The 23,702-nt window shown below is 46.3% G+C and overlaps 2 protein-coding genes across 2 annotated transcripts; one reads left to right on the top strand and one right to left on the bottom strand.

Moving 5' to 3' along the window:
- Positions 1-5,003: 5,003 nt before the first annotated feature.
- On the top strand, positions 5,004-11,331 carry LOC311308451 (dapper homolog 3-like; the record flags this gene model as incomplete). The annotated part of the gene is made up of 4 exons (XM_084437410.1): positions 5,004-5,234; positions 9,167-9,299; positions 9,597-9,707; positions 9,845-11,331. 4 exons carry the CDS (start codon positions 5,004-5,006, stop codon positions 11,329-11,331), a joined length of 1,962 nt encoding a protein of 653 aa, XP_084293536.1.
- Positions 11,332-13,572: 2,241 nt separating this feature from the next.
- Positions 13,573-14,616, bottom strand: c5ar1 (complement C5a receptor 1; the record flags this gene model as incomplete). Its single annotated transcript, XM_084435970.1, has 1 exon — positions 13,573-14,616. The coding sequence occupies one exon, from the start codon at positions 14,614-14,616 to the stop codon at positions 13,573-13,575; it is 1,044 nt and encodes a 347-aa protein (XP_084292096.1).
- Positions 14,617-23,702: the final 9,086 nt, after the last annotated feature.

Raw genomic sequence — 23,702 nt, forward strand, 5'->3', positions numbered from 1 at the left:
CCCAGATTGATGTCCGGATTCTCCGGGGCTCGATCCCTAAGAAGAAAGAATGTCTGATACACAGATATTGGTTCACCCCCCGCTACATACATGGTTTCTTTTTTTGTGACTTAATTGAATGTCTGTCCCCTGGATGCAATGATAGGGAACCACTGTCGCCACCGCTCCGGTATCAATTAAGAAATATATATCCTTGTGCCCATTTAAAGTTGCTGTCACGTACAGGCCGTCGTCCTTTTGCAGGACTGCAGCCTGTAAGGCACGGAGCGGGGGCCGTTCTAAAAAGGATGTGCACCAGATGGAGGAGTCTGTGTGGAGGGGACCTTAGTCATGGACTCCAAGGTGGCCTCCTGTTCTTGTGCAGAGAGGGAGATGAAGCGAGACAGCCGCTGCTGGTAAGCATCAATGGTTGGTGGTGCCAAACCTGCAGTGGGCGCTTGTGAGGCTGCTGGAGGTTGAGTTGCAGCTCCACCCCCTCTGGACTGGTCCGCCTGCATTTTCTTTCTGCAGCCCCGGATCCAGTGACCAGGTGTATTACAGTAACCGTAGTTCTATAGTTCATAGTTGTATGGTAAATATTTAAAAAGGCCTTTCCAGATGAACTAGAATCTTACTTTATGGCGAATTATATGTCAGAACGGCAACTAACACCTCAGTGAGTTTCTTGTCTTTGAAATCGAGAGTTTAACATGTTTTTGAAAGATTTTTCATGGTGCCCACCCACATCCATTGTATGACCAAAACGGTGGTAGAGCAATTATCAGACTTTCTCAAAAGTGCTAGTTTTGGCAATGTTTTGATCTGAACCATTGTATATGATCATAAGTAACCTTAAAACAGGGCTAAACATGCATTTTCCCTTTACTACTCCTTTAACTCCACTCTCTCTCTGAGATTCATGCAGTGACTCAAGATTGAAATGCCATCAAATGGATGAAGTTCATATAACCCCTTTAATCTGTTCAGCTCATCCCAGGCTGTCATGCCTACTTCCCGTGGGTGTTTGACCAGCTGAGACCATCTCTCCAGGTGCTCCGGTTTTGCCGGTATAAAACGAATGGAGGCCTCCCGGGCCCGACTGGTGGTCCAGCGCACGGGGCGCAAGCGCCTAGGTTGATCCCCTTTGGTGTTTGGCTCCTTGTCACCATCTGAAGTGGAGAAGAAGAGAGAGGAGGGGGCATCGGAGTGGCCACTGTGTCATCAGTCTCGGTGTCAGATGTCTCTCCTTGCCAAGGTTCCCCCTCCGCTAGGGGAGGGGGTCGGGTTTCTCTGGAGACTGGTGTCGTAACAAGATTCGCCACCGGGGAAGGCCGTTTTCCCTTCGGAGCTGGAGGCAAGAGAAATTCCGAAGGTCGGGGCAGAGTAGCCCCCACCGGAGCAGGGCCTGAGACAAATGGTTGTGTGTGAGCCGTGGACAGAGAGCTCAAGGTGACAGACAGTTGAGAAAGAAACTCAGTTTGGGTTTTCATCATGCCCTGGAGTTCTTTATAATCTGTTGAAAGTGAGAGCACGGCCTATTCTTGATTCTGTCGCACGTCAATGGCCAGCTGCGATAAGACCTGCTCTTGGGTCTGTAGTGCCCCTGCAATCTCTCCTCTTTCTCTCGTGATTGTTAGTATGGCGGCTTCCAAATCAGTTCGCCCTCTTGATAACTCTGCTATCGCGGCTGCTGTTTCAGCCCTACCCTTCTCTAGTTCCTCCCTCCATTGCTCCGTTGTTTCTAATTTAGTGGTAAGCTCATGTATCTTCTCCTTTAAGGCTGTCATGCGGGCTTTCAAATCCAGGCTAATTCTTTCTGACTGGATTTTCTCCATCTAAGACTCATATATTCTGATCTGACCAAGGATCAGAGAACACCATTGTAAGTGTTCGTGTGAGTCCCTGGGGAGACGAGTGGTCTTCCCCCATGCCCGTTTGATATCAGTTAAGGGCCATCCTCCCTCCTCATCCTCCCTAATATTATATTTAGCCACCACTTCGTCCTGTAACTTGATTAAGTTAAGCTTCTCCCATACGGCCTGTGACATATCTTTACTAATTTCCTGAAAAGTGACATTGGGCAGTTCTGTGCCTCCTTTCTCTGTTGTCATTTTTTGGGGAAGCGCTTGACTCCCCCGCCGCATCTGGATTTGGGACCGGCTTGGTTGGAGTGGGAGACATTATAGGATAAAATGTTTCGGCAAGGCTCTATAGGGGAGACCGGGGTAAGTTGAGCCACTTTTCATATTCAGGATCACTACATGAAGGCAATTATAGTTTTTTTTTGCTAACTAATTATATCAGCATATAGTTTAGGATGTTGTGCATCCCTACAAACAATCAGAATCAGTTTGAACATAACAGCGGGATAAGTTGAGCCATTTCCCTCCTTCCATCCCTACTTCCTCCCCCACCCTCCCTCCTCCCCTCCCCTCTTCTAAGACCCCCCCAAACACCCCCATATCCTCCCCTCCCCCTCTCTCTCCCTCCATCCCTGGATTAAGATATTCCAGTTATAAATTTCTATACTGAATGAAATCACAGTCACTTCTTCAAATCTGATTGTATTTTTATTCATTAAACACAATTCAACAAGTTGGCCTAGCTTTTCTCATAATTGCATTTGAAACCATTTCAACATAGGCCTGAGAATGTGTGTGGCTCAACTTGGCTACCATATTGAATTTATTTGCCCCCACAGCTAAAATGGTGCACTTTAATGCTAGATTTACTACCTGGTGTTGCAGCTCATAAATACCCTAGCTGATGTATAAAACACATTTAAAAAATATCTATTTTGGTCTTTACACAATCCTCATGAAACGCATGATAGAGTAAATTCACTTTCATGGCTCAACCTCCCCCTATGCTCAATTTACCCCAGTCTCCCCTACTAATAAAATACTTACAACTAAAGGGCTACAACACAGTAGCTGACGGCTAAGCTAACATTAACGCTAGCTAGCTAGTAAGCTAACATAAATGTGTCAGCTTGCTAAGATAGCTGCCGTAACGTGAAGTAGCATTAACATTTGAGTAGCAAATGTTCCGTCAATACACCGGACATTTTTAAAAACACGTTTTATGTGATGTTTGTATACAGCTTTACATTTTGAACCAGAATTTACCTGACCTGTCTGGGGCTTCGTGTTGAGCTGGTCGTCAGTGACTAGGTAGTTCAAGACTACCCTCCAGTGATGGTTGCAAGCGGAATTTTGACGGTATCCCAACCGAGTTCCATTATGGGAAAAGGGACAGGGGCTCGCTGCCCGAGCGCCTCCTGTAACTGTTATGTTGTATGATGCCGTCTAGAAATGACGTTTGGAGGCAATGGACAAACATCGAATTCTGAAGTCTGCCATGTGAGACCAGGTTGGTCAATTCAGTTCTATTTAAACTATTTTAGCTAGCTAGCCTAACATTTTATCTAGCTAGTGTGGGTGAGATTTTATAGACATTCTATTAAAAATAAATTCAAAATGTCCAATATTGGATGTGTTTGACATCAATGGTAAGATAGCTAACTAGCCGAAAAATACAACCATTCTTCTATCCAGTCATAACGACAGACCATTACATCACCCGGACACATTTTGGCCGCCGGACACATTTTGGTCTAACAGAACCACATCTGTCGACTCCACTTTATAGGATAAGGGTAAGCTAACTCCCCCTTTTGTATAGGCTACTCTACAGTGATGACATCATGGGGACACATTGCTGACGTCACATATATCAATTTGCTTTTACTACCAACTCAAATTAGGTAAGCCTAGCCTATATCATCGATATGATGATCGAGAACTTCCATAAATCTATCTATACTACAATTAGACAAGGCTTACCTAGGGCCGTAGGGTCTACCATGCACTTCATCACCTAACCACCAGAGGGCGCACAGGATTGAAACAGCCATATCTTGAAGTGGGAAGGTCACAGAGACGTGCAGTTTGGACTGGCAGAAAGCTCTTGGCATAAGGAACTCAGCAATATCAAACAGCCTAAACAAAACTTTGAGCAAAACCAGCTCCCCGTGTGGGGGGCGATAGAGACACAGGGTTCAGACTGGAGTGTGTGGGGGGAGACCCCTGAGTGCACCGAACTGCTCCCCTGCCGGCTCCAACCCGAGGGGGGTGCCACAGAGCCGTTCGAACAAGGCCTCCCATTCACCTCCATTCATTTGGACTCTGGAGCCAAAATGGCCCGATGGATGGATGGATGGAATGTGCAAAACAGCAGAACAACCAAGATGGCTCCATGGGCACTGTGTATCGTGCATAAAAGGTTAATCTTCTGTTGGAAGCTATTCGGGTGATTATAACAGAGATGGAAATTTGTTTTGATGTTGAAAAGGCTATAGGTTTACTGTAGGTTTACAGTGTGGATTGTGGCTACCCCCTCAACTTCTCCCGATGACAGGGATAGTCCCCTGTGGATCGAGAGGCGTCAGTAGTCCAATTACGTTTTGCAATAGATTTATTGAGAGTAGGCTATATAAACCCAGCAAGTAGTCCTGTTTTATTCAGAAAATAGCAATGCCATAGCCTACACTGAGCATTCAGAGAGCCAGAACCGTCCCTGGTAGATTGTGTGCGTAAAAATACCACTCTAAATTCAGGTAAAGGTTTATGTGTGCTGCGTAAAAAATATGTCAGCTGTTCGGGACATTCGGGAATAGGCTATAGGCGGCTCATACAACCTCTGTTATCCAATGAGAACAGATTGTGGCAAGGGGCGGATGATCTTCACGTTTTAATCATGGATGTGATATGAGAACCAATAGACCACGCAAAGGGCGGAGCACACTATCGTTTGACAGCTGCGAAATAAAGAATGTGTAGCTCGTAGAGAATTTGCCTACTAAGCAATAACTAGGTTACTGGACAGAAATCAGCATGGTTTTACGCGTGTGTTAATGTGAGCATATCTGGACCTGGATGCAATATGTTGTTTAATGAGCGGTAAGAGAATATTGGAGCCCATTCATTCGGTGATTCCCCGTGAAAACTGTAAATCGTGTACCCATGCACCGTGCGTTCTCCTTCCCGATGGCGGCGGAGCGGAGCCGGAATAAGGAGCGCCTGGAGGCCAGTCTCGCCGGGCTGTGCGAGCTGGAGCTGCGCAAGCAGAGGCAGGAATGTTTGATCCTGGGTGCTCTGGCCCTTGGAGGGCCAATGCCCGAGAATACCTTGAGTAGGGAGCTATCCGGGTTCAGTACATGGGGACAAGAAAACTTGACATTGAGACGTCAGCTGGTAAGTTAGTGAAGCATGTACGAGTTGATGTTTTGATAATGTGGCTTGCCTTGTCTGATATAGCATGATGCTTTTTGAACCCCTTTCTCACTGATGGTTCGCCCATGGTGGTCGCAATATAGTAGGCTATTAGGCTACACGATTTAACCCGTTTTACCTCGTTAAGTCTTGTGGGGTTTCGAAAAATACGACTAAATCCCCTCGTTTTGTTAAAACCTTGACCGTTGGTTGGACAATTGCTTTTGAGGAGAGACTTGTTTGGAGACAACCCTTATCTGCACGAAAAGTTACTTAACTTGATTAATGACATCCCCATCTGAAAGAATCTAATTCTTTCCATCCTTTGGGCTCAGATTTACGCCTTGGGTGAACGAAAGGGGAGGGGGACACCCTCGCAGCTACCGTTTAATGACCCATTGTTCCCAGTTTATAGCTAGTATTTCTATTGAGCAAGGCAGCTATAATTCATAAATAACGTACAAAATAATGTTATATATGTTATAGTCGTTTCGAGTTTGTTTTGTACAAATGTATACAATGCTCACTAATGATGTATAGGAAATGTGATATATGGGACTGGTCATAATTTATGAAAGTTTTAGAGCCACGTTTAGCTGGCACGTGGAAATGTGTGTCCTCATTGAGTGTTTACTTGGTAAATATGGGACAGAAATGTGTGCAGGGTGAAGTGGGCGTGTTTCGTGATACAATTGAAAGACCATGCACGCATCACATCACCTAGGCTACTAATAATCATTAGGCCTTTATAACATCATCATCTAGATCTATGGACATAGCCTTTACTACTTCTGTATAATGACAATGAACAGCAAAACTACAATAATTGGAATTAATTGGGGATAATTTGAGATATTATTTTTGCCCAACTGTTCTGCATTTATCTTAAAACACTGGGTAGTGGGAATACTTCACCCTAACCGCACAGCCCACTGTCCTCAATAGAACGCTGCTAAAGGGAGTGAAAAATAAATTAAATCAGCCGCCTTGTTCTCAGACCCCCCCCTCCCCTCCCCTTCTCCGGCGCGGCCCGAACAATAGGCGCATGGAGCAGAATACTAATGACCGCGAGGCTCTGTGCGCCGTGAGGGGAGCCATGCGCGTCGCCGGCTTTGAAAGACCACAACTGGAAGTCTGGAACTTATCACCCTGAGACGAGCTGTCAACGCGGTTCGAAGTGGCTCCGCTTCGACTGTGACTGCAGACGATTTCCCAAGACTAACGGAAGAGTTATTGGCCTTAAATACTGCATATTTTTCGTTTTAAGTCCAGTGCGCAATTGTGCATTGGCTTGCACACCACGTCATCCGAAACAGTCCTTCGAGAGAGCTGTCATTGGATCGATGGATATTAACTGCAATGACTATTCAAGCGAGCAAGTAATTACTCAGGAAATTCCTTAGAGATTATTGTTTGGAGGTTTCTCTCACATTGGTATAATTGAGCACCCCCCCCCCCCATGTCTTCATGTGCCTCAGATGAAACCAGCCTTCTCTTACTATTAGACTACCTGATGTTCACACAGGAACAGCTGACCCCTATTAGCCTCCTGGGTTTGGGGCAGGGGTGTAGAGGGTTAGGGGAGTCATTTAGAGAATCCTTGCCCATGACTGGGACCTAGAGGGCTCCTCTCCCTGTCCGTAGGGCCAGTTATGAAAGTGTGGACAGACATGCGACGCCAGACAGCAGCTGGGAAAGCACAAGCCACTGGCCTCACTCAGAGCCACCCTGCTGTGTGTGCTTGGTGAGTGTGTGTGTGCGTATTTGATTCTGTTTGTGTGCGTGTGTGCATACATCTGTGTCCCAATTCATCATATGTGCACCCATGTGTTTGCCACAGCAGCACATCATTAGTGAGAGGCCAATCAGAGGCCGATGACTAGAGGGAGCTGTCTGGCCTTTGATTGAACACACACACACACACAAACACAGCGCTATCAGCAGCTGTGTGTCACCTGAGCTCAGCCAGAGGCTGGATCAGCCAGGTTGGAGTGATTTCATGGGAAGCTCTCTACTGTGACTGGACAGGAAAGAGCAGAGTGCGCTGCCTGCCATTCATGCCTGTTAAATAAACACTGTGTGTGTGCATGTGTTTGAGAGAGTCTGTGTGTGTGTGTGTGTGTGTGTGTGTGTGTGTGTGTGTGTGTGTGTGTGTGTGTGTGTGTGTGTGTGTGTGTGTGTGCATGTGTTTGAGAGAGAGTATGTGTGTGTGTGTGTGTGTGTGTGTGTGTGTGTGTGTGTGAGAGAGAGAGTCTGTGTGTGTGTGCATGTGTTTGAGAGAGTCTGTGTGTGTGTATATAGGGGGATTGGTGGTTTAGTCAAGCGTCTGCGTAAAGGGGGCATGCAGGGGGATTGTGCGGAAGTTTCCGGCCTCCCACGACCCCTTCCTTTTCAGAGCCAGTCACAACATTGCTTTAATTCTAGAGTTTGTGTGGCTGTCTGTAATGTGTCGGTGTGTGTTCCCCTATTCAATGCCTCACCATCCAAATTGGCTGCTGCTGCGCCTCCTCCTGCCCCCCCCCCCCATCCCACCACCAGCAAAGGGTAGAGGGGGGAGTAGCAGTGAAATAGAAATTACACCACTGTGCGCATGGAGGAGGGCATTAATAATGTAACACAATCAAAAGGTCTCACCACCACAGGGAGGGCAGGCACCTTCTCTAGCGCTACTGCTACACGAAGTCGACAGAATGTGCGTGTGTCAATGAAGCATTGTTTGTGTTACGTGTCATTACAATATAATTAACTAACGGAGCCTGCAATCTGTGTGTGCGCTTAGCTAGTCTCAGGAGGTCCCAATAATCAGCTGTGTGAAAGCCAGCCATGGCGCCTGCATTGATTTCCCATATCCTCCCTCCTCCTCTCTACTTCTCCCCTTTGTTCATGCTCTGATTGCAAAGTGAGGTCTGCCCCTCCCTCACCAGCACCCCCCTGTAACAGTGGCATTACAAAACCTCTCGAATAGATTGTCTTCCATAAAGGGTGCCGAAGACGTGGCTTGGATCAATATGCTGGTCCACACATCATCACTATAATTCATCTTGCTTGAAACAAAGCATTTCAGTGATTTCAACACTACAGTAATCAAAAGACCATTGATTTGGTCTTGTGTTTGCTGTTTCAGGGCAACTTGTATGTTTGACACAAGGTGAATCGGGCTCCTCTTAAATTGGCTACTTATATTCCAAGATGACAAATTGCACTTTCCTCGAGTCTGCTGTCTTTTCTACTTACTCTATTCAGAATCTGCATGTACCCATCCCCGCCCCTCAAGCACACCACAAACACACACACACACACACACAAATATACACACTGCTCTTAAAATGGAACTTGTGTCAGTTGACTCTCCATGGTAGATTAGAGTAACATTATTTTCATGACATGCTCAATCTTCCGTTAGCGTAGTAATTTAAAGAGCCTTGCATGTTAGATGCATCACATCTGACAAATTGGAATGTGTGTGTAGCTGTCAGAATGATTGTTACATGACATCTGGCAGGCGGAAATTGCTTGTGGTTGATTGAACAAGCAAGTCCACTTACACTTTCTCACCCCCTGGTATATTGTGTGTGTGTGCGTGTGTGTGTGTGTGTGTTCTTCATGTATGTGCGTGTGCTTCCACAAAAATAACATCAACACTGTCCCTCACAGTCAATTATTCATGTTCCATCTGAATGCACTCTCTGCCAGCTTACATAAGAGAACTGAGGTTTCATAGTGTGTGGGGCACAGGGTACACAGATGTGCCACCCCTTATTTTCTCTGTTCAATGGACATTCACGATGCAGATACCTGGAGCATCAATAGGTCTTTGTACTGTAAAAATGAGACGCCACACTACTAGGCTACTGCATGTGTCTTGGTCAGAGCTGTATGTTTAATGGCCTCTATCTTTGCGTATTGTGTTACAGAGTGCGCTCCAGGGCTCCCCCTGGGGGCTGATGTTGTCACTGGAACAGCAGGTGGGCGAGCTGAGAGTGGATACTGGTGACGTCGCCTACGAGGGGAGCCAAGGGGACACGGGGGACAGCAGGCCCAGCTCAGGTACTCTGGTGACCCCTGGTGTTTCACCTTTAACCTTAGCCTGCACCACCACGTCATATCTGGAGCAATGTCATCATACATCTCACACACCCTTTCAACCTAATTCTCCTAACTACTTGAAGACAGTTAGTTTGATATTTCATTGGTTTTGACAGATGGAGTTTACATGCCTCAACTGCCAGCGTTAGAAGGGGGTTTCTGTGGTTTGTGAAAAGCGAGACTTTGGTTTCTCTAACAAGCCGAGAGGTGTGATGACTGGCATCATTATGTGTACTTCTATCTGTGTTGTGTTCCCAGGATTCTATGAGTCCAGCGAGGGCCAGTCTCCAAAGGGCCTTTCCTGTTCTTCTGAGGTCACAGAGCCCGCCTCCGCCTGGGCATACACCATTGAGAGACCCAAGTCGCTGGGTAAGTTGACCCAACCTCAAAAAAGTATACCAAAGAAGGGAATACAGAAACAGCACTTAATTATATTTATTTGTAGTATTCTTTTCTGTGTTGTAAAGAGGGGCTGCCTTTTCCGTCTGTGTTCTGTGTGTGTGTAGATGATGCCCTGACACTGAACATTGAGAGTGTGATGGAGCCTGCCCCACGTGCCACCCTGCCACGTTCCTTCTCCGCCCCCTACCCACCCCTGGAGGGCATCGCTGAAGAGGGCACGCCAGAGGAGCCCTGGCAGTGGGACCCGCACTGCGTCGACCAGGACTGGCACAGTGAGCGTGCCGCCCATGAGCAGGAGGACTACCAGCATGCTTTGCGGGTGGAGGGCTACATCCTGGGACTCGTCCAGCGCCACAGCCTCTCCCCGCGGCCGTGTCAGCCCCGGACCAGCCTGAACCCTGACCCCACATACCCCAGCGTCTCCAGACAAAGCAGCCTGCGCCGGAGAACTCCCGCTCGCACCCCCGAGCGCCGAACCCATGACCCCCGTGACCTTTCACCTGACCCCCAGGGCCAGGCCTGGGGCTGTGACCCCCTAGGGGAGGAGGAAGGGTACAGAGGGACTCCCCCCCCCACAGAGGAGGACTGTTATCTAGCTCTTCCCTACCCCCACTCCAGGCCCCACTCCCTGGCCGGGGGGCTTCCACCCTCCCTGGACCCCAGCTATGGAGCTCCTGACCCCTGCTGTGTTGGTGGGGAATCCCAGTCCCCCCAGCACTATGCTCTCCCACACTTCCCAGCCTCACACAACCACCTTGTCAGTGCTCATTATATCCATAGTCAAACCTGCCATGCCCCAGTTTGCTCCCCCATGCACTATGCACCAGAGCCCCCCAAGCCTGTCAGTGGGTGTTTGTCCCCAGCCCAGCCCAGCTCCAAGCCCAGATCTGGAGGTAAGAAGAACCACGAGGAGCGCCAAAGCTCCAAAAGATCCAGCCACAACAAGACCAGCTACTCCCAGTCTGAGAACAGCCTCCTGGGCCAGCGAGGGCTACCCGAGCGCAGGTACAGCACCACCGAAAGGCCCCAGGGCACGAGGGGCCAAGCCCAGACCTATGCCCAGGCTGGAGGCCCACATCCCGGGAACAGCAGCAGCACCTCGGTGGGTCGACGCTGGTGCTCCAACCTGGAGCTCAGCCAGGATGAGGGGGAGGCCCAGGGAGGGCAGGTGCACGGGCGGTCATCTCGCAGAGCTCGTCACAGCCAAACCTGCCCCCACTCCCATACTCACCCACACCCCCTCGCCCAGACCCACCGCTCGGACTTCCCGGAGAGAGCGCCGCTGTGTCGGGCAGAGGAGGGCTACGCCAGGGCTTCCCCGGGGGAGTCCGAGTCCAGCATGAGCGAGGTGTACTCGCCGGGCTCCAGCTCTCTGTCCAGCGACTCGGACGAGAGCGGCGGGCTGGTGTGGCCCCAGCAGCTGCCGCCTCGCCTCGCCCCTTCCTCCTCCTCCTCTTCCTCCTCGCCCCAGGCCTCCTCGGAGGCCTCGCCGCAGCCCAAAACCTTTGTCAAGATCAAAGCCTCCCACGCGCTGAAGAAGAAGATCCTGCGATTCCGCTCGGGGTCTCTCAAAGTCATGACCACCGTCTGAGAAGAGTGTCTGCCGCCGCGGCATCGTAGCTTTGCCGTGCTCCATCGTCCCGCGTTCTCGCGTACAGTCCGGGTTAACATCTCACGTTTGCGCTCTCTGTCTACCTCTGCTTGTCTGTGCAAGAACCGTTCTGACATCAGGAAATATTTCCCCTTCAGGTACAAACAAAGGCATGCTGAAGGCCCGGGTTCAGAATTCCACCTCATAGATCATTATGATCATACTGTGTAGCTGTACATCAAAGAGAAATTAACTTCTGGAGAGACTGCCTTCACTCTGGAGAATGAGCCTCTCCCTGCTGCTCTCACATGTGGCCTGGGACCTGTGACTGAACTCACCCTCCCCTTGACAGTAACGTTGGCCACGAGGGGCCTTCACATACTTGAACACGTGTGCACACATAAGCAAATGCACACCTAAACTCATTCACTAGCATGCATACTCACATACACACACCCCTGTAAATACCTATCCCGTGGCCTTGTTTATATGAATGCAGTTTGTAAATAAAGATCTTGGCATCCGTTGGAGACGTGTTTCTTGTTTTGCTGCTATTCTGTAGCTCTTTCTAAATGTTTGCCGGAACCCACCCACACTGGCGTGCTTGTGGCATCATGCACCATGTGCTGTTTCACGATGCCACCAGGTCAGGGTGCTCTTCCTCTAACCTGCTTTACCAACCTCCATCCTTGAGGCTCCTGTTAAATACCATCAACAGCAACACCCTTTGAGAGCTGAAGATCATCTCTTTATCTTTCTCTCTCTCTCTCTCTCTCTCTCTCTCTCTCTCTGTGAGTGAACCACTGACTCATTTCCAAGAAAATCTAACATCTCTGTTGTGAACTCACTCTGATCAATGTGATTAATACAACTAGTTATGCATTAATTATTCAACATTATGCAACAAAATTATGAAATTTTGGCTGCTAGTTATCAGGCCTCACAAAGTAATTTACCACAGTCTAAATAATAATAATAGTAATAATAATACATCCAGAGAGTTTTTAGAAGTAAGTAAGAAATAAATAAAAGTATTGCTTTCCCCCCCAAAAAAATATTGATTTTTGACTGGTCCGAAATTAATGTTATGTTTATTTCTGAGGTTTGATTTCCACCTATAAGGTTTGTTTTCCACCTATAACAAGGCAATAGTGGCCAATAGTGCCTCTGTCAGGAGTAAGTTGTAATACTATTGGTTCATAATGTAGTAGGCCAAAATAAACATTCAATAGACTACCTCTTAAATTAATAAAGAATTATAGCAATTTATCCTTTTTTCTCCTCTGAATAACCACTTCAAGGGCAATTATCAGGCCAGCCATTTTGAAGATGAATAAGGAAAAATTAGAAGTATCTTAATACTCCTGGCTACGCTCTCCTAAGTCTGCATAAAAGCTAATCCCTAAAATAAATCAACCTATGGGGAAGTGCAGAAACCGCATTCTGAGCAGCAAGAGGAAGCAGAAGATGAGAAAGTGATGAAATTAGATAACGTGATAAATCATAAATACATAATTGTGCCTATTGACACTAGTTTTAGTTGAGCAAGTAGACATCACTTCATGTTCATTGACTAGTCATAAAAAGGGTGTCTGTACCTGAAAGAGTCTGCTCCTGTCCCCAGGTGTTTTGTGTGAACAGATTGTAACTGCCATTTCTCTACTCACTCAAATACCACTACCATTCTTTATGAGGAAAGCATGGCTGGCTTCAGATATACCATACCGTAACTGCAGTAAAAGAGTATGTCACAGCTCAGTGTTCCATAACCGTTGGTGTAAGAAAATGTATTTATTTGAAATTTCATTCTAACCTTACAAAAAACATTCTTCAAGCAAGAGTACATAACACGCCAGCAGCTAATTTACAATGGTTTGATTCTGACTGAAATTATGCCAATACATAGTACACACATAAGACAACATGGAAATTCAAAATGCAGAAGTTTCCATTCTTGCACAAGTCCAAGTGAGGAGATCTTTAGCGGAAACATCTTGAACCTGCAGTTCCTGCTCTGTGCAGAAGCTGTATTTAGATGGAAAATCCCTGAGAACGCTTAATGAATATCAAGAGATGCTGTGATTACATTATGTCCCCCTCAAAATATCCCCTCATACATGCATGCACTATACCCTCCCAGCCATACCGCATGTATCACACACACACACCAACACACACACACACATTCACTCACTGATTTACTCACTCACACTGAGACATACATACACACGCACACACACATCACAAAGGCATCTCCTTGGTTTCCAGCGTGCTCTTAGTGTTGGAGATGCTCGGTCTGGCCACTGGCTCCTCAGTGATGAAGTGGAACATATTGCGCAGGGATTGATTCATACTCTCCTTGAAGCTTTTTCCCAGGCACGCGTACAGCATCGGGTTGAGACAGCTGTTGAAGTATGCCAGGCACCGTGCCATGGCGTGGGCCACAAGCACGGTGTGATTGTGTGGCGAGCTCTGGGGGGTCTTTAACTTCACAAAGTTCATCACGTGCAGCGGCAGCCAGCACAGGAAGAAGCTGAGTGCCACGGCGACAATGACCCGCAGTGTGCGGCTGCGCTTCCCGCCGTCCCGTGCCCGGGGCCCCGCCCTGTAATACACCACAAAATGGCACCTGATGATGGTAACGAACGGCAGGAGGAAACCGACCAGGAATTGGAAGGAGAATAACGCCCCAGCTCTGACTGGCTCAGAGCTTTCCAAACACAAAACCTTGGTGTTGCTCAACTTATACACTTCCACAAAGACAAACTGGGGGATGCTGCCCAGCAGAGCCAGGAACCAGACCGCCACGCACACCCAGGTAGCCTGGCGAGGTCTCCGCCTATTCTGGCACCACACAGGCTTGGTGACCAGCAGCCAGCGGTCCAGACTGATGAGAACCAGGAGCAGGACGCTGCAGTACATGAACAGGTAGAGGACGCCCTTGACCAGACTGCAAGTCACTTGGCCGAAAGGCCAGTGTTCGTCCCGGGCGATGGTCACCATGAGCAGGGGCAGGGACAGGCAGCACAGCAGGTCTGCCAGGGCCAGGTTGAGGAACCACATGGAAGTGACAGAGCGAGACATGCGGAAGCCCGTCACCCACACCACCAGGGCGTTGCCGGGGACACCCAGGAGGCAGACCAGGCCGTAGAAGACGAGCAGTGCCGCCTGGCGTGGCCCAATCACAGAGATGGATGAGATCGTGGGTTGGGGGCCGTCTTCTGTGATGTTGTAACGCTTGAGATCCTCATCAGTGATGTCTAAGTCGAATATATCTAGATCCATGTCTGAGTGAGAGGAGAAGAAGAGCATGTTACTATGATAATGGTAATCAAAGTAGGATCAAAGTCGCACCACGACTCTACAGGCACAAAACTATTTCAGCCTGTGTCAGGCCTTGATTGAATGGAAATGTCAGACGCTGACTGATATTCCCCGACATTGCTGCACTGGACTGAATCGTGTTTCCTGCAATTAGGCTATTTATAGTGTTTTGTTATCGCGACAAAATTATCCCGTTATCACGAGAAAACAAAGTTTGGTTATCTCGAGATTTCGAGAAAATTATCCCGTTAGGCTATTTCAATGGTATTACGTAATACATTATGTAAACTAGTATTTACAGGACAATATGACCGATTATAAGCTATACAATGTTTCCAACGTGCCAAGCAATCAGATTGAATTGTGACAATAGCCTATAGCCTATATAACAATAGCCTCCTGAATGGCGCGGCCTAGTCCATCACGAGCATAACTTGGTCGCGGCTCCGAAATGGCGCGGCTTTGGGGTGCAACCATGATTGTTCATGGAATGGTATGTGTATTATGCAAACATTGCCTAATATATTTAGCTTTTTGAATTAAAGCCCCCGTAAGAAGACCATAGTAGGCTGTAGTGGTAGTCTGTAGTGGTATTATTGTTATACAGGCCAGCAGCACATACAATAAGATATTAGTAGTGAGGCTCCTTACCATTGCTGCTGAGTGGGCTTTACAAGCCAACAGCACTTACAAATAATTATTTATTCATATACTGCACTGTAACTTTTATTCCTGTTATTTTTATTTTATTTATTTATTTTTCCTGCATTTTGTTTTAAATGTCCTTTTTTGCATTTCGTTTTATATGACCTTTTATGTGTTGCACTTTGTCTTGATGCTTTCAATGTCTCATGTGAAGCACTTTGAATTGCCTTGTTGCTGAAATGTGCTATAAAAATAAACTTGCCTTGCCTTGCCTTACAGAAACATAATAGGTAGATAGGATAGATAATCCCTGAGGGGAAATTGCACAAGTAGTAGTGTGGCTCTTTGCGGTGTTGTGTCTGTATTATGTATGTTATGTGGATGTAATGTGTTATTATGATACAGCTAATCGACTAACATTCAGGTTAGTATATAAGCCCATATAGGCAGGTAAATAGATAGGCCTCTAGCTACTTAAACATTTTCCAGGAGCTTGCTTGATTCTCTCGTCGAGATAGGTCAGGGAAGAATTTTTACAGTTCTCCTATATTGCCTCAAATGGGTGAACTGTTTTTGCTGCTTAGTTGTTGTTTTGCTTCTCTCTATAACATAAGTTTCAGGGTTAGTCTATATATATAATATGCAGCCCCCCCCTTTTCTGTGAAGCTATGGTAGAAGACAAGAGCTTAAAGGACAGGCTCAGAATTTAGCATTACAAGACATGTTCTAAGGTTATTTATGATCATATACAACGGCCGATATCAAAGTTTTGTCAAACGGTGCACTCTCGAGATATAGCCGGTCGGCGCCATACTCAATGGATCCATAGGTGCATAGACACAATCCTTCAAAAATACCATAAACTCTTGTTTTCAAAGACAGGAAACTCACCGAGTGGTCACTGGTGTCCGTTGATTTTCTGTAAAAAATAAAAAATCACAAAATATGCTTCCGATCGGGTTTGCTGTTTGACTGTTTCACTCTCTATGACTGTTATAAAGGATGTTCTGCAATATATAGTAACATCAGCTCTCTGCTGATCTGCAGATCGTGATGTCATCACACCAGTCACACAAGATCACACAAGATTTCAAAAGTGCCATGTACTCACTCTCAGTATAAATACCCCTCAACCGTCCAAACAGCGAGGGGACAGTGAGAGTCAAATGGCAGCAATAAGCCTATTGATGAGTGATGCAGTGACAGCTGTTACAATTGCAGCAGAAATAGATTATGAATGATATACATCCCTTGTAAGTACACAATGTTTTCTATGTAGGCTAATAATATGCATTTAACACTCTTCTGATGTAAAAGTTAGAACACTGAGCTTACAAAACTGTAACACCTCGTCTGTAGGATTCAACTGTTGCACATTTGTTCGTGCTGATGTAAATATAATCTTAAGGGAGCCGGTGAGGTTGTGCATTAGGTAAGATAGGAAGGAACCTCTAATACTTCCTTCCTATCACACTTCACACCCTGACTGTCCCCTTTGCACTACTTGTACATGACTCTACATCTACAGTACCTAGCTATTACTGGTAAACTGATTCCAATTCTGATAACAAATTATTTCCTTATTTTTTTCTTTAGCTACCTCTCTATATTGCTTAGTGTGTGCACAAGTTAACAGAGGAACATTTCATTACTTGTTGAACCTGTATGATGCAATATGTGATAAACAACACTGACTTTGACAGTTTTATATCCGAAGCCACAAGGATGAAGAGGTTTTTTCAACAGCTTTAACAATAATGCTTCAAATCAGGAATTCATATATACAATTTAATGACAAGACAAAGCTATTCACAACATTTGGAGAATCACAACAACATGATCACATGCTGCATACTGTAGCTTATCCACTGACATTCAGTATTGAATGTTTGAAATAACTAACTATTGGGGACAGCCTTTGTGGATGCTGAGATTAGATTTTTGGTCTGTCATGTTTCCAACTCCTAACAGAGAGTTACAGTGACATTTCAGAGAAAAAATAGGAACTACTTTAGCTACAGTTGGTAAAAAAAATGGCAGAGGAAGCAGTGGAGCTGATAAAGTGTGTGTGTGTGTGTGCCCATGGGTGTGTGTGTGTGTGTGTGTGTGTGTGTGTGTGTGTGTGTGTGTGTGTGTGTGTGAGTGAGTGGGTTAGTGAAAGCAATTCCTTTTCTCTCCAAATATGTTTATCAGTGTTTTCATATTGCTACAACTTCTAATAGACTGCTACATATCTGCCACATGTTATTTTACTCTCCTTCACCTGTAACTGTTGCATATAGGGATGCACACATTATGAAATGCTGGGCCGATACCGATACAATGTTTAAAATTAACTTTAAAAGAAAAAATTAAAATTAAAATTAAATTTGGCTGATAGCTGATGCCAATATTTTTTGTTGATTTGTTTATTTCATTTTTGTTTTTATTTATTCCCACTTTTGTGCCAGGGAAACAAAGAAATCTTCATTATAAAAAAATAACTGAAATGTTTTACCGGTATAAAGACTTTCAGCCCCAGTCGTTCATACGCTCTTTGGATGAACACAAATTTAATCCTAAACATTTATGAAACAGCCTTTAATGTGACACAACAGATAAACATCTGCAACTGCTATCGGTGAATGTCATCTTATTTGCCGATGGCAGGCAACAAGGTGAATATCGTTCGATACCGATGTACGGCCGATATATTGGTGCATCCCTGCATAGAACATTTACACTACTTCCACTTCCATTTCCAAATGGTTACAATCTGTTATATGTGTTAGACAGTTATCTGTTCGATAAACATCTGTAAGTCCATCATGTCCAGGGATTTGTTTCCTGTTGAAGTCTGGACCCCAGTGCTCTGAGGGGTTTCCCCAGGATAGCAGCAAGGGTTCAGGGTGGCCTAGTGGCCTCGGGTAGGTGCACTTTCAGGTGGTAGAGTAGGAGTGTCATCTCTGAATGCATCGCACTGAAGGTCTGTAAGATATAGAGAACGTGTTCAGTTTCGGAGAGGGGTGTTTAAGGGGTTGAGAGGTGTGTGAGGGGTGTGTGAGGTGTGTGAAGGGTGAGAGGTGTGTGTGTGTGTGTGTGTGTGTGTGTGTGTGTGTGTGTGTGTGTGTGTGTGTGTGTGTGTGTGTGTGTGTGTGTGTGTGTGTGTGTGTGTGTGTGTGTGTCTGCCGATGAGCAGACCACATATTATTTGAAAGCCTTTCAAATAATTTGAGCATTTTATTGAGTCTGGAATGTCAGGTGGGTGGGCTTTTAATAGATGCAATAGAGGCAACAGATAAAGGGGTGAACGAGTCAACACACACTCACACACAAACACACACACACACACAGCACATACCAATGAGGGATGTGTTCTGCTGGTTGATGAGAATGACTGACGTCTCCTCTTCCTCTTCTTCTGCTCCCCAATCGGCGATGTTAGCTGGGGGAATGCACTGCTCCAGGAACAGGTCCTCGTCCTCCTCGAAGTCCATATCCTCCGGCGGCCACCGTAGCTCTCCGCTCTCCACCTCGCCGACGGCGGTGGGCTCCACCACGATGGAGGGGAGGCGCTCCTTCTCCTGCCCGTCATGCAGGCAGTGGAGAGAGCATTCGGGCCGCAGAACCACCTCTACTGGGTCAGGGAAGATCTGGGGAGAGGATGAGGGGTGTGTGAGGGGTGAGAGGTTTGTGTGGGGTGTGTGTGTGTCAATGAGCAGGTCACATATTATGTGAAAGCCTTTAAGTCTACCTGGAATGTCAGGTGGTGCCAGCCCGTTGGTTCCATGACACCAGACAAGATCATTCAAGCGCAGTGAAATTATTTGAAATAGTTAAAAATGTTCAACCCACGTCTTGTGGTAGTGTGATTAAACTGGATGAAGTTAGACTGTCATTTGATGCAGTCCCTGTACTGTATGCACTGCAGTCAAAGCTTACATGGGAACATGGGGACATGGTAGCCCCTTTCAGGACTGTTAGGTACGGCCACTGGACGAGCTACCGCTCTCTGTATGTATACCGTGATGGAGAGACAGACAAAAATAGATGAACAAATGCCAGCCTACCTGTACCTGGAATGGCAACCTGTCCTCTTTTCTCTGCAGTGACATCTCATCCAGACTGAAATCCTGAGCAAGCTCTTCCATCCCTCTAAACGTGAAATGATGAGTTTACAAGAATGCACAGTATAAATACAGACAGACAGGTTAGGTTAGTGTCATGAACCGTGGATCAGGAGAAAAGTGGATTGCAACATGATTCCATGGCAATACAGCATGTCAACCTCAGTCGTACCCTGGGAGGATATTAGACTGGATTACCTCCTCCTCAGACGTCATCATATTTCATTATATGACGGATTGGAAGAGTGTGGCTGGCTATTACATGATGAAGATCAACATCTCCTAAAGAGCTTTGACTTTGTGCCCAAAGTTGGTGCAGCAGAAGGGACATGCTCTCCATGCTTCTGCCCACCAGACATTGGACAGTCCAAACCACCAAAGTCTGAGTGGTGACCCAGAACTCAAAGGGGTCACAGCAAAATGGAGAACTGTTAGACATTCAACAACTACCTCCCTCCTCTGAGCGAGGCCATTAAGTCAAAAGCTAATCTAACCGAGTTCATTGCAGGGTGTCTGTGTCAACAGACTGGCACACGAGACCAGATAAACAGTAATTTATGGCTGGTGAGAGGTTTAACTAAAAGTGCTCTGTGAGGAGCATCAAAGGAAGTACAAATGAAACCTTGTTAAAACCTCTAATTCAATCATGAAACTGAGTTATTCCCCAAGTGCAATTGTTTATTCTATACTGTGATGCATATCAGTATGAGTAGCATGGTCCTGGGACAGAATGGGCTTATGGAAAATAATGAAACTGTGAATCCAACATGTTTGTGTGATTAAAGTTGGCATGGTTGGACTTTATTTACTCCGGCTAATATATAATAGTACTGTATATGAATATGCCATCCTTCATGATGTCTGCCTAACGTATTGTGAGTGGTATCAAATACTCAGGGATTAAAATGATTGCCGTGAGAGTTTGATAATTGGAGGTCAGTTTCCCCCGATACTGAGGGGGGAGTGAGAAGGCCCTCCTGGCTGTAATGAGCAGCCAATCAGCTGGTTTTTTTCCGTGAAAAAAGTAACTTTGTCTCTGTGGAATTGCTTAAGAAACAGCGTGCTGTAGATACCGGCGAGGTAGACGCGTTGAGTATCCTTTGAATAGCCTATCCACAATAGTTCCAGGATCCGCCTCCGGGCAAGAGCGGGAGTTTGAACAGTGGGACTCCCAACGTTCGCCAAACAACCTACCTTCAAATCTGCATTGACCGAAGAGCCCCGGCGTGCTACGCCCTGCAACTGACCCAGTGACCATCGGTCACGTGCCCCTTCAAAGTCTCCACGCCGAGAGCTGCTAGCGACAATAGCCAGCGTGCTCACACATAACGTAAGGTTGAACCCAACAGTTCTCTCTTTGGTGGGGTATGATGCTATGCTGTTTGAGCTTAGAGAATTTAGGACAGGCTGCAATCTTATGGCATCATTCCTTTCATTTCTGCTGTGTTTTCATACTGCCACATTTGTTTTTTCCATCTATTATTGAATTGTGTTTTCATATTATCTTGATGATTGATTAGTATAACTTCAATCAATTTTATAAGCTTTGATCACATCGTTGTAGCGTCATCAACTGATCTCTAGGTCACTTGCTTGAGTCAAGACTTCCTCTTTCAGACTGAGATTGATAGCCTAAATTAGACTATTGATAAAGTTATCTGTTTCCCTGTACAGAACAGGGTGGTGCCCATGGATGTAGTGCCCCATATACGAGTTGTTTTAATGTATTGAATACATATTCCTTCATATTTGTGATATGATAACCGCGGTATAATCATAAGGTATACCTAGTCATATAGTCATATGTCCGTAGTTCTAACCCTTGGAATGCTACACTGCCATCCCTCCAGATACCAGCCATCATTGCATTTCTGGTCTTTTTCCCTATATACCATTTATAGTACCATCTGGTGGGAGTGGGACCCACCTATTTTGAACTCTAACCTTTCTTTCTATTGCTGCATTTGTGTCCTTTTCCTACCAAGCCCTTTGACTTCGTAGAAAAACAAGAACTCACTTTTGGATACAGCTTAATCATATGATTAGTGTATTAGGTTTGCGCACGGATAAGCTGGCTGTGTGTCACCTGTGACGAGCGAAAGTTCAGATCCTGTGACGAAGGTTCAGTGGCTAAGCTCACGTGTAATCTCTCCTCACCTGCACGTTCACCACTAACCTGACCATCTAGAAGCATTATTATACATGTATATATGTATATTGTTAACATTTATTATTATTACTATACTATCTGTAGTGAGTTCACGCTAACACTAGTAGCACTGGGAGGATGGGGCACAGGAAACTGCTGTGACAAAGCAATTAGCCCCAGTGCTACTGTAATACGGCATAGAAACTAAGTATTCCATCCTCTGTTTCCACCGACAGGCGAGACCTGTGACTCATCCGCTACCTGTCTCCACTATCCGCTCCTCTTCTTTATCCATCATTCAATACAGCGTACTGTTGCTGCGGGAGAGCTGTTGATGTTGACTGTACCAAAGCCTTTCTAGCCTACACATTGCTACCTTAGTATGATGGTGAGAGAATCTTACCCGTTGTCCATGGTCAGGTAAATGTCCTCGTCCTGGTCCAGCTCCACGCCGCTGACCAAGGCAGGCAAGGCCACCATGGGTATAGGGGGCAGAGGGGGTGCAGGCGGAGCCACCATGGGTAGAGGGGGCAGAGGGGGTGCAGGCGGAGGGGTGTGGTTTCCACAGCCCTCGGCCTCCGCCGCCACCTCTGGTGAGCAGTTGGTCTCCACGACAACTCCTGGATGGGGTACGCCGGGGGTCCGGTCTAGGACTGGGTTCAGGAAGGAACTCTTGTTTCTGTGGTCAGTGAGAATACCCTCCCCCCCTCCCCCCGCCAGTGGGTCAATGCCTTTATCCAGCTGCCTAAAACGCATGGAACATGAGTCTACTGACTAGTCCTCAGCACTTCAGCTACTGCTTACCAGTCTGTCTACCAGCTTCTCTCTCTCTCTTTCTCTCTCTTTCTCTCTCTCTCTCTTTCAGCGAGGCTTTGGAGAGGAGCAGGATAGGATTAGCGTCTCTTTCGATTACGGAGGCTGGCTGGATGACGTCAGCCACGCCAGACTGTCCCTCTGCCAAACGGGTGCATGGGGTGACAAATCAGAGGAAGTAAATTGTTTCAGTGGGCTGTATTCTGCTGCCTCACATGACTGCTCACATGCCACCCACATCGAAGGATGCTTCCCTGCTTTGGTGAGGACAAGGCTCTCTCTCTCCCTCCCTCCCTCCCTCTCTATCCTGGTGTGTGCTGTCACTCTCGTCAGAATGGATTTAGACAATTCAGGGAATTAGCCCTGGGCTCAAGGGCATTGGGGTGGGGTAGGGATATATATAGCAGCAATAGGTCTGCCCTGTCCACACAAACACAGCACCAGTCACAACACTATCTACACAGGTGACACAGGTTCATTCATAAATCTTAATTAAATTAATCCAGTTTAAGGTTATTGAAGAATAACTTAATCTATGTGTCATGTTTAGGGATGGGTATCGGGAATCGCTAGGCCTATTTTCGGTATTCAGGTCAGTACCAAAATATTGATAAGCTCACGGACACACGGTGCCGTTATCGGTATTTAACACGTTCCTTTCGTAAATCCATGGAGCTGCATTCATTTCATAAATCTGCCAACAGACAACTGGCGTCTGTCCACTAATCATGACCAAGCTGCTGGTGACAGGCGATGATGTTTCATTGTTATTGTTTGTCTCTCAAGGAAAAGGCATAGTGGCAGACAGGGCAAAACGGTAGGCTACTTCACCAATTCGACAGTGCTAAATGCAATTTATGTAAAAAGTTAGTTGTGTCCAAAGGGGGTAACACCAGCAACCTCACGAAACACTTACAAGTTTCACATTCGGTAAATGTGAAGCAGTGCAGCGTGTTTGACTGCTTTAGTGAAGCGGCTAATGCTAACGCTAGAAGCAGATGAGCCAGGCTAAAGATCCAGATAACACTCATTATCATTATTATAAATAAGTCTGTGTTCACCCTATTATTGCCTTGGAGGGGCTCCCCCCCAACGGGACCTCCCGAGAGACCCCCACCCCCCCCCCAAAAAAAGAGTATGCCAACTTTTAGATCGCTAACGTTTTTTGCATAAATCAATGGAGTTTAACATAGCGTACATTAAGAGATGATGAAATGAAAATATCTGGTTGCTATAAGTAATGTAACCACAGTTTAGTCTATGTCTTCTGATGTTAGTAACTGTTAGACTACTGTTAACAGTTACTGATAGGGCAGGGGTGCCCACACTTTTTG

This window comes from Borostomias antarcticus (genome assembly GCF_949987555.1).
Source record: "Borostomias antarcticus genome assembly, chromosome: 1".
Lineage (NCBI taxonomy): Eukaryota > Metazoa > Chordata > Actinopteri > Stomiiformes > Stomiidae > Borostomias > Borostomias antarcticus.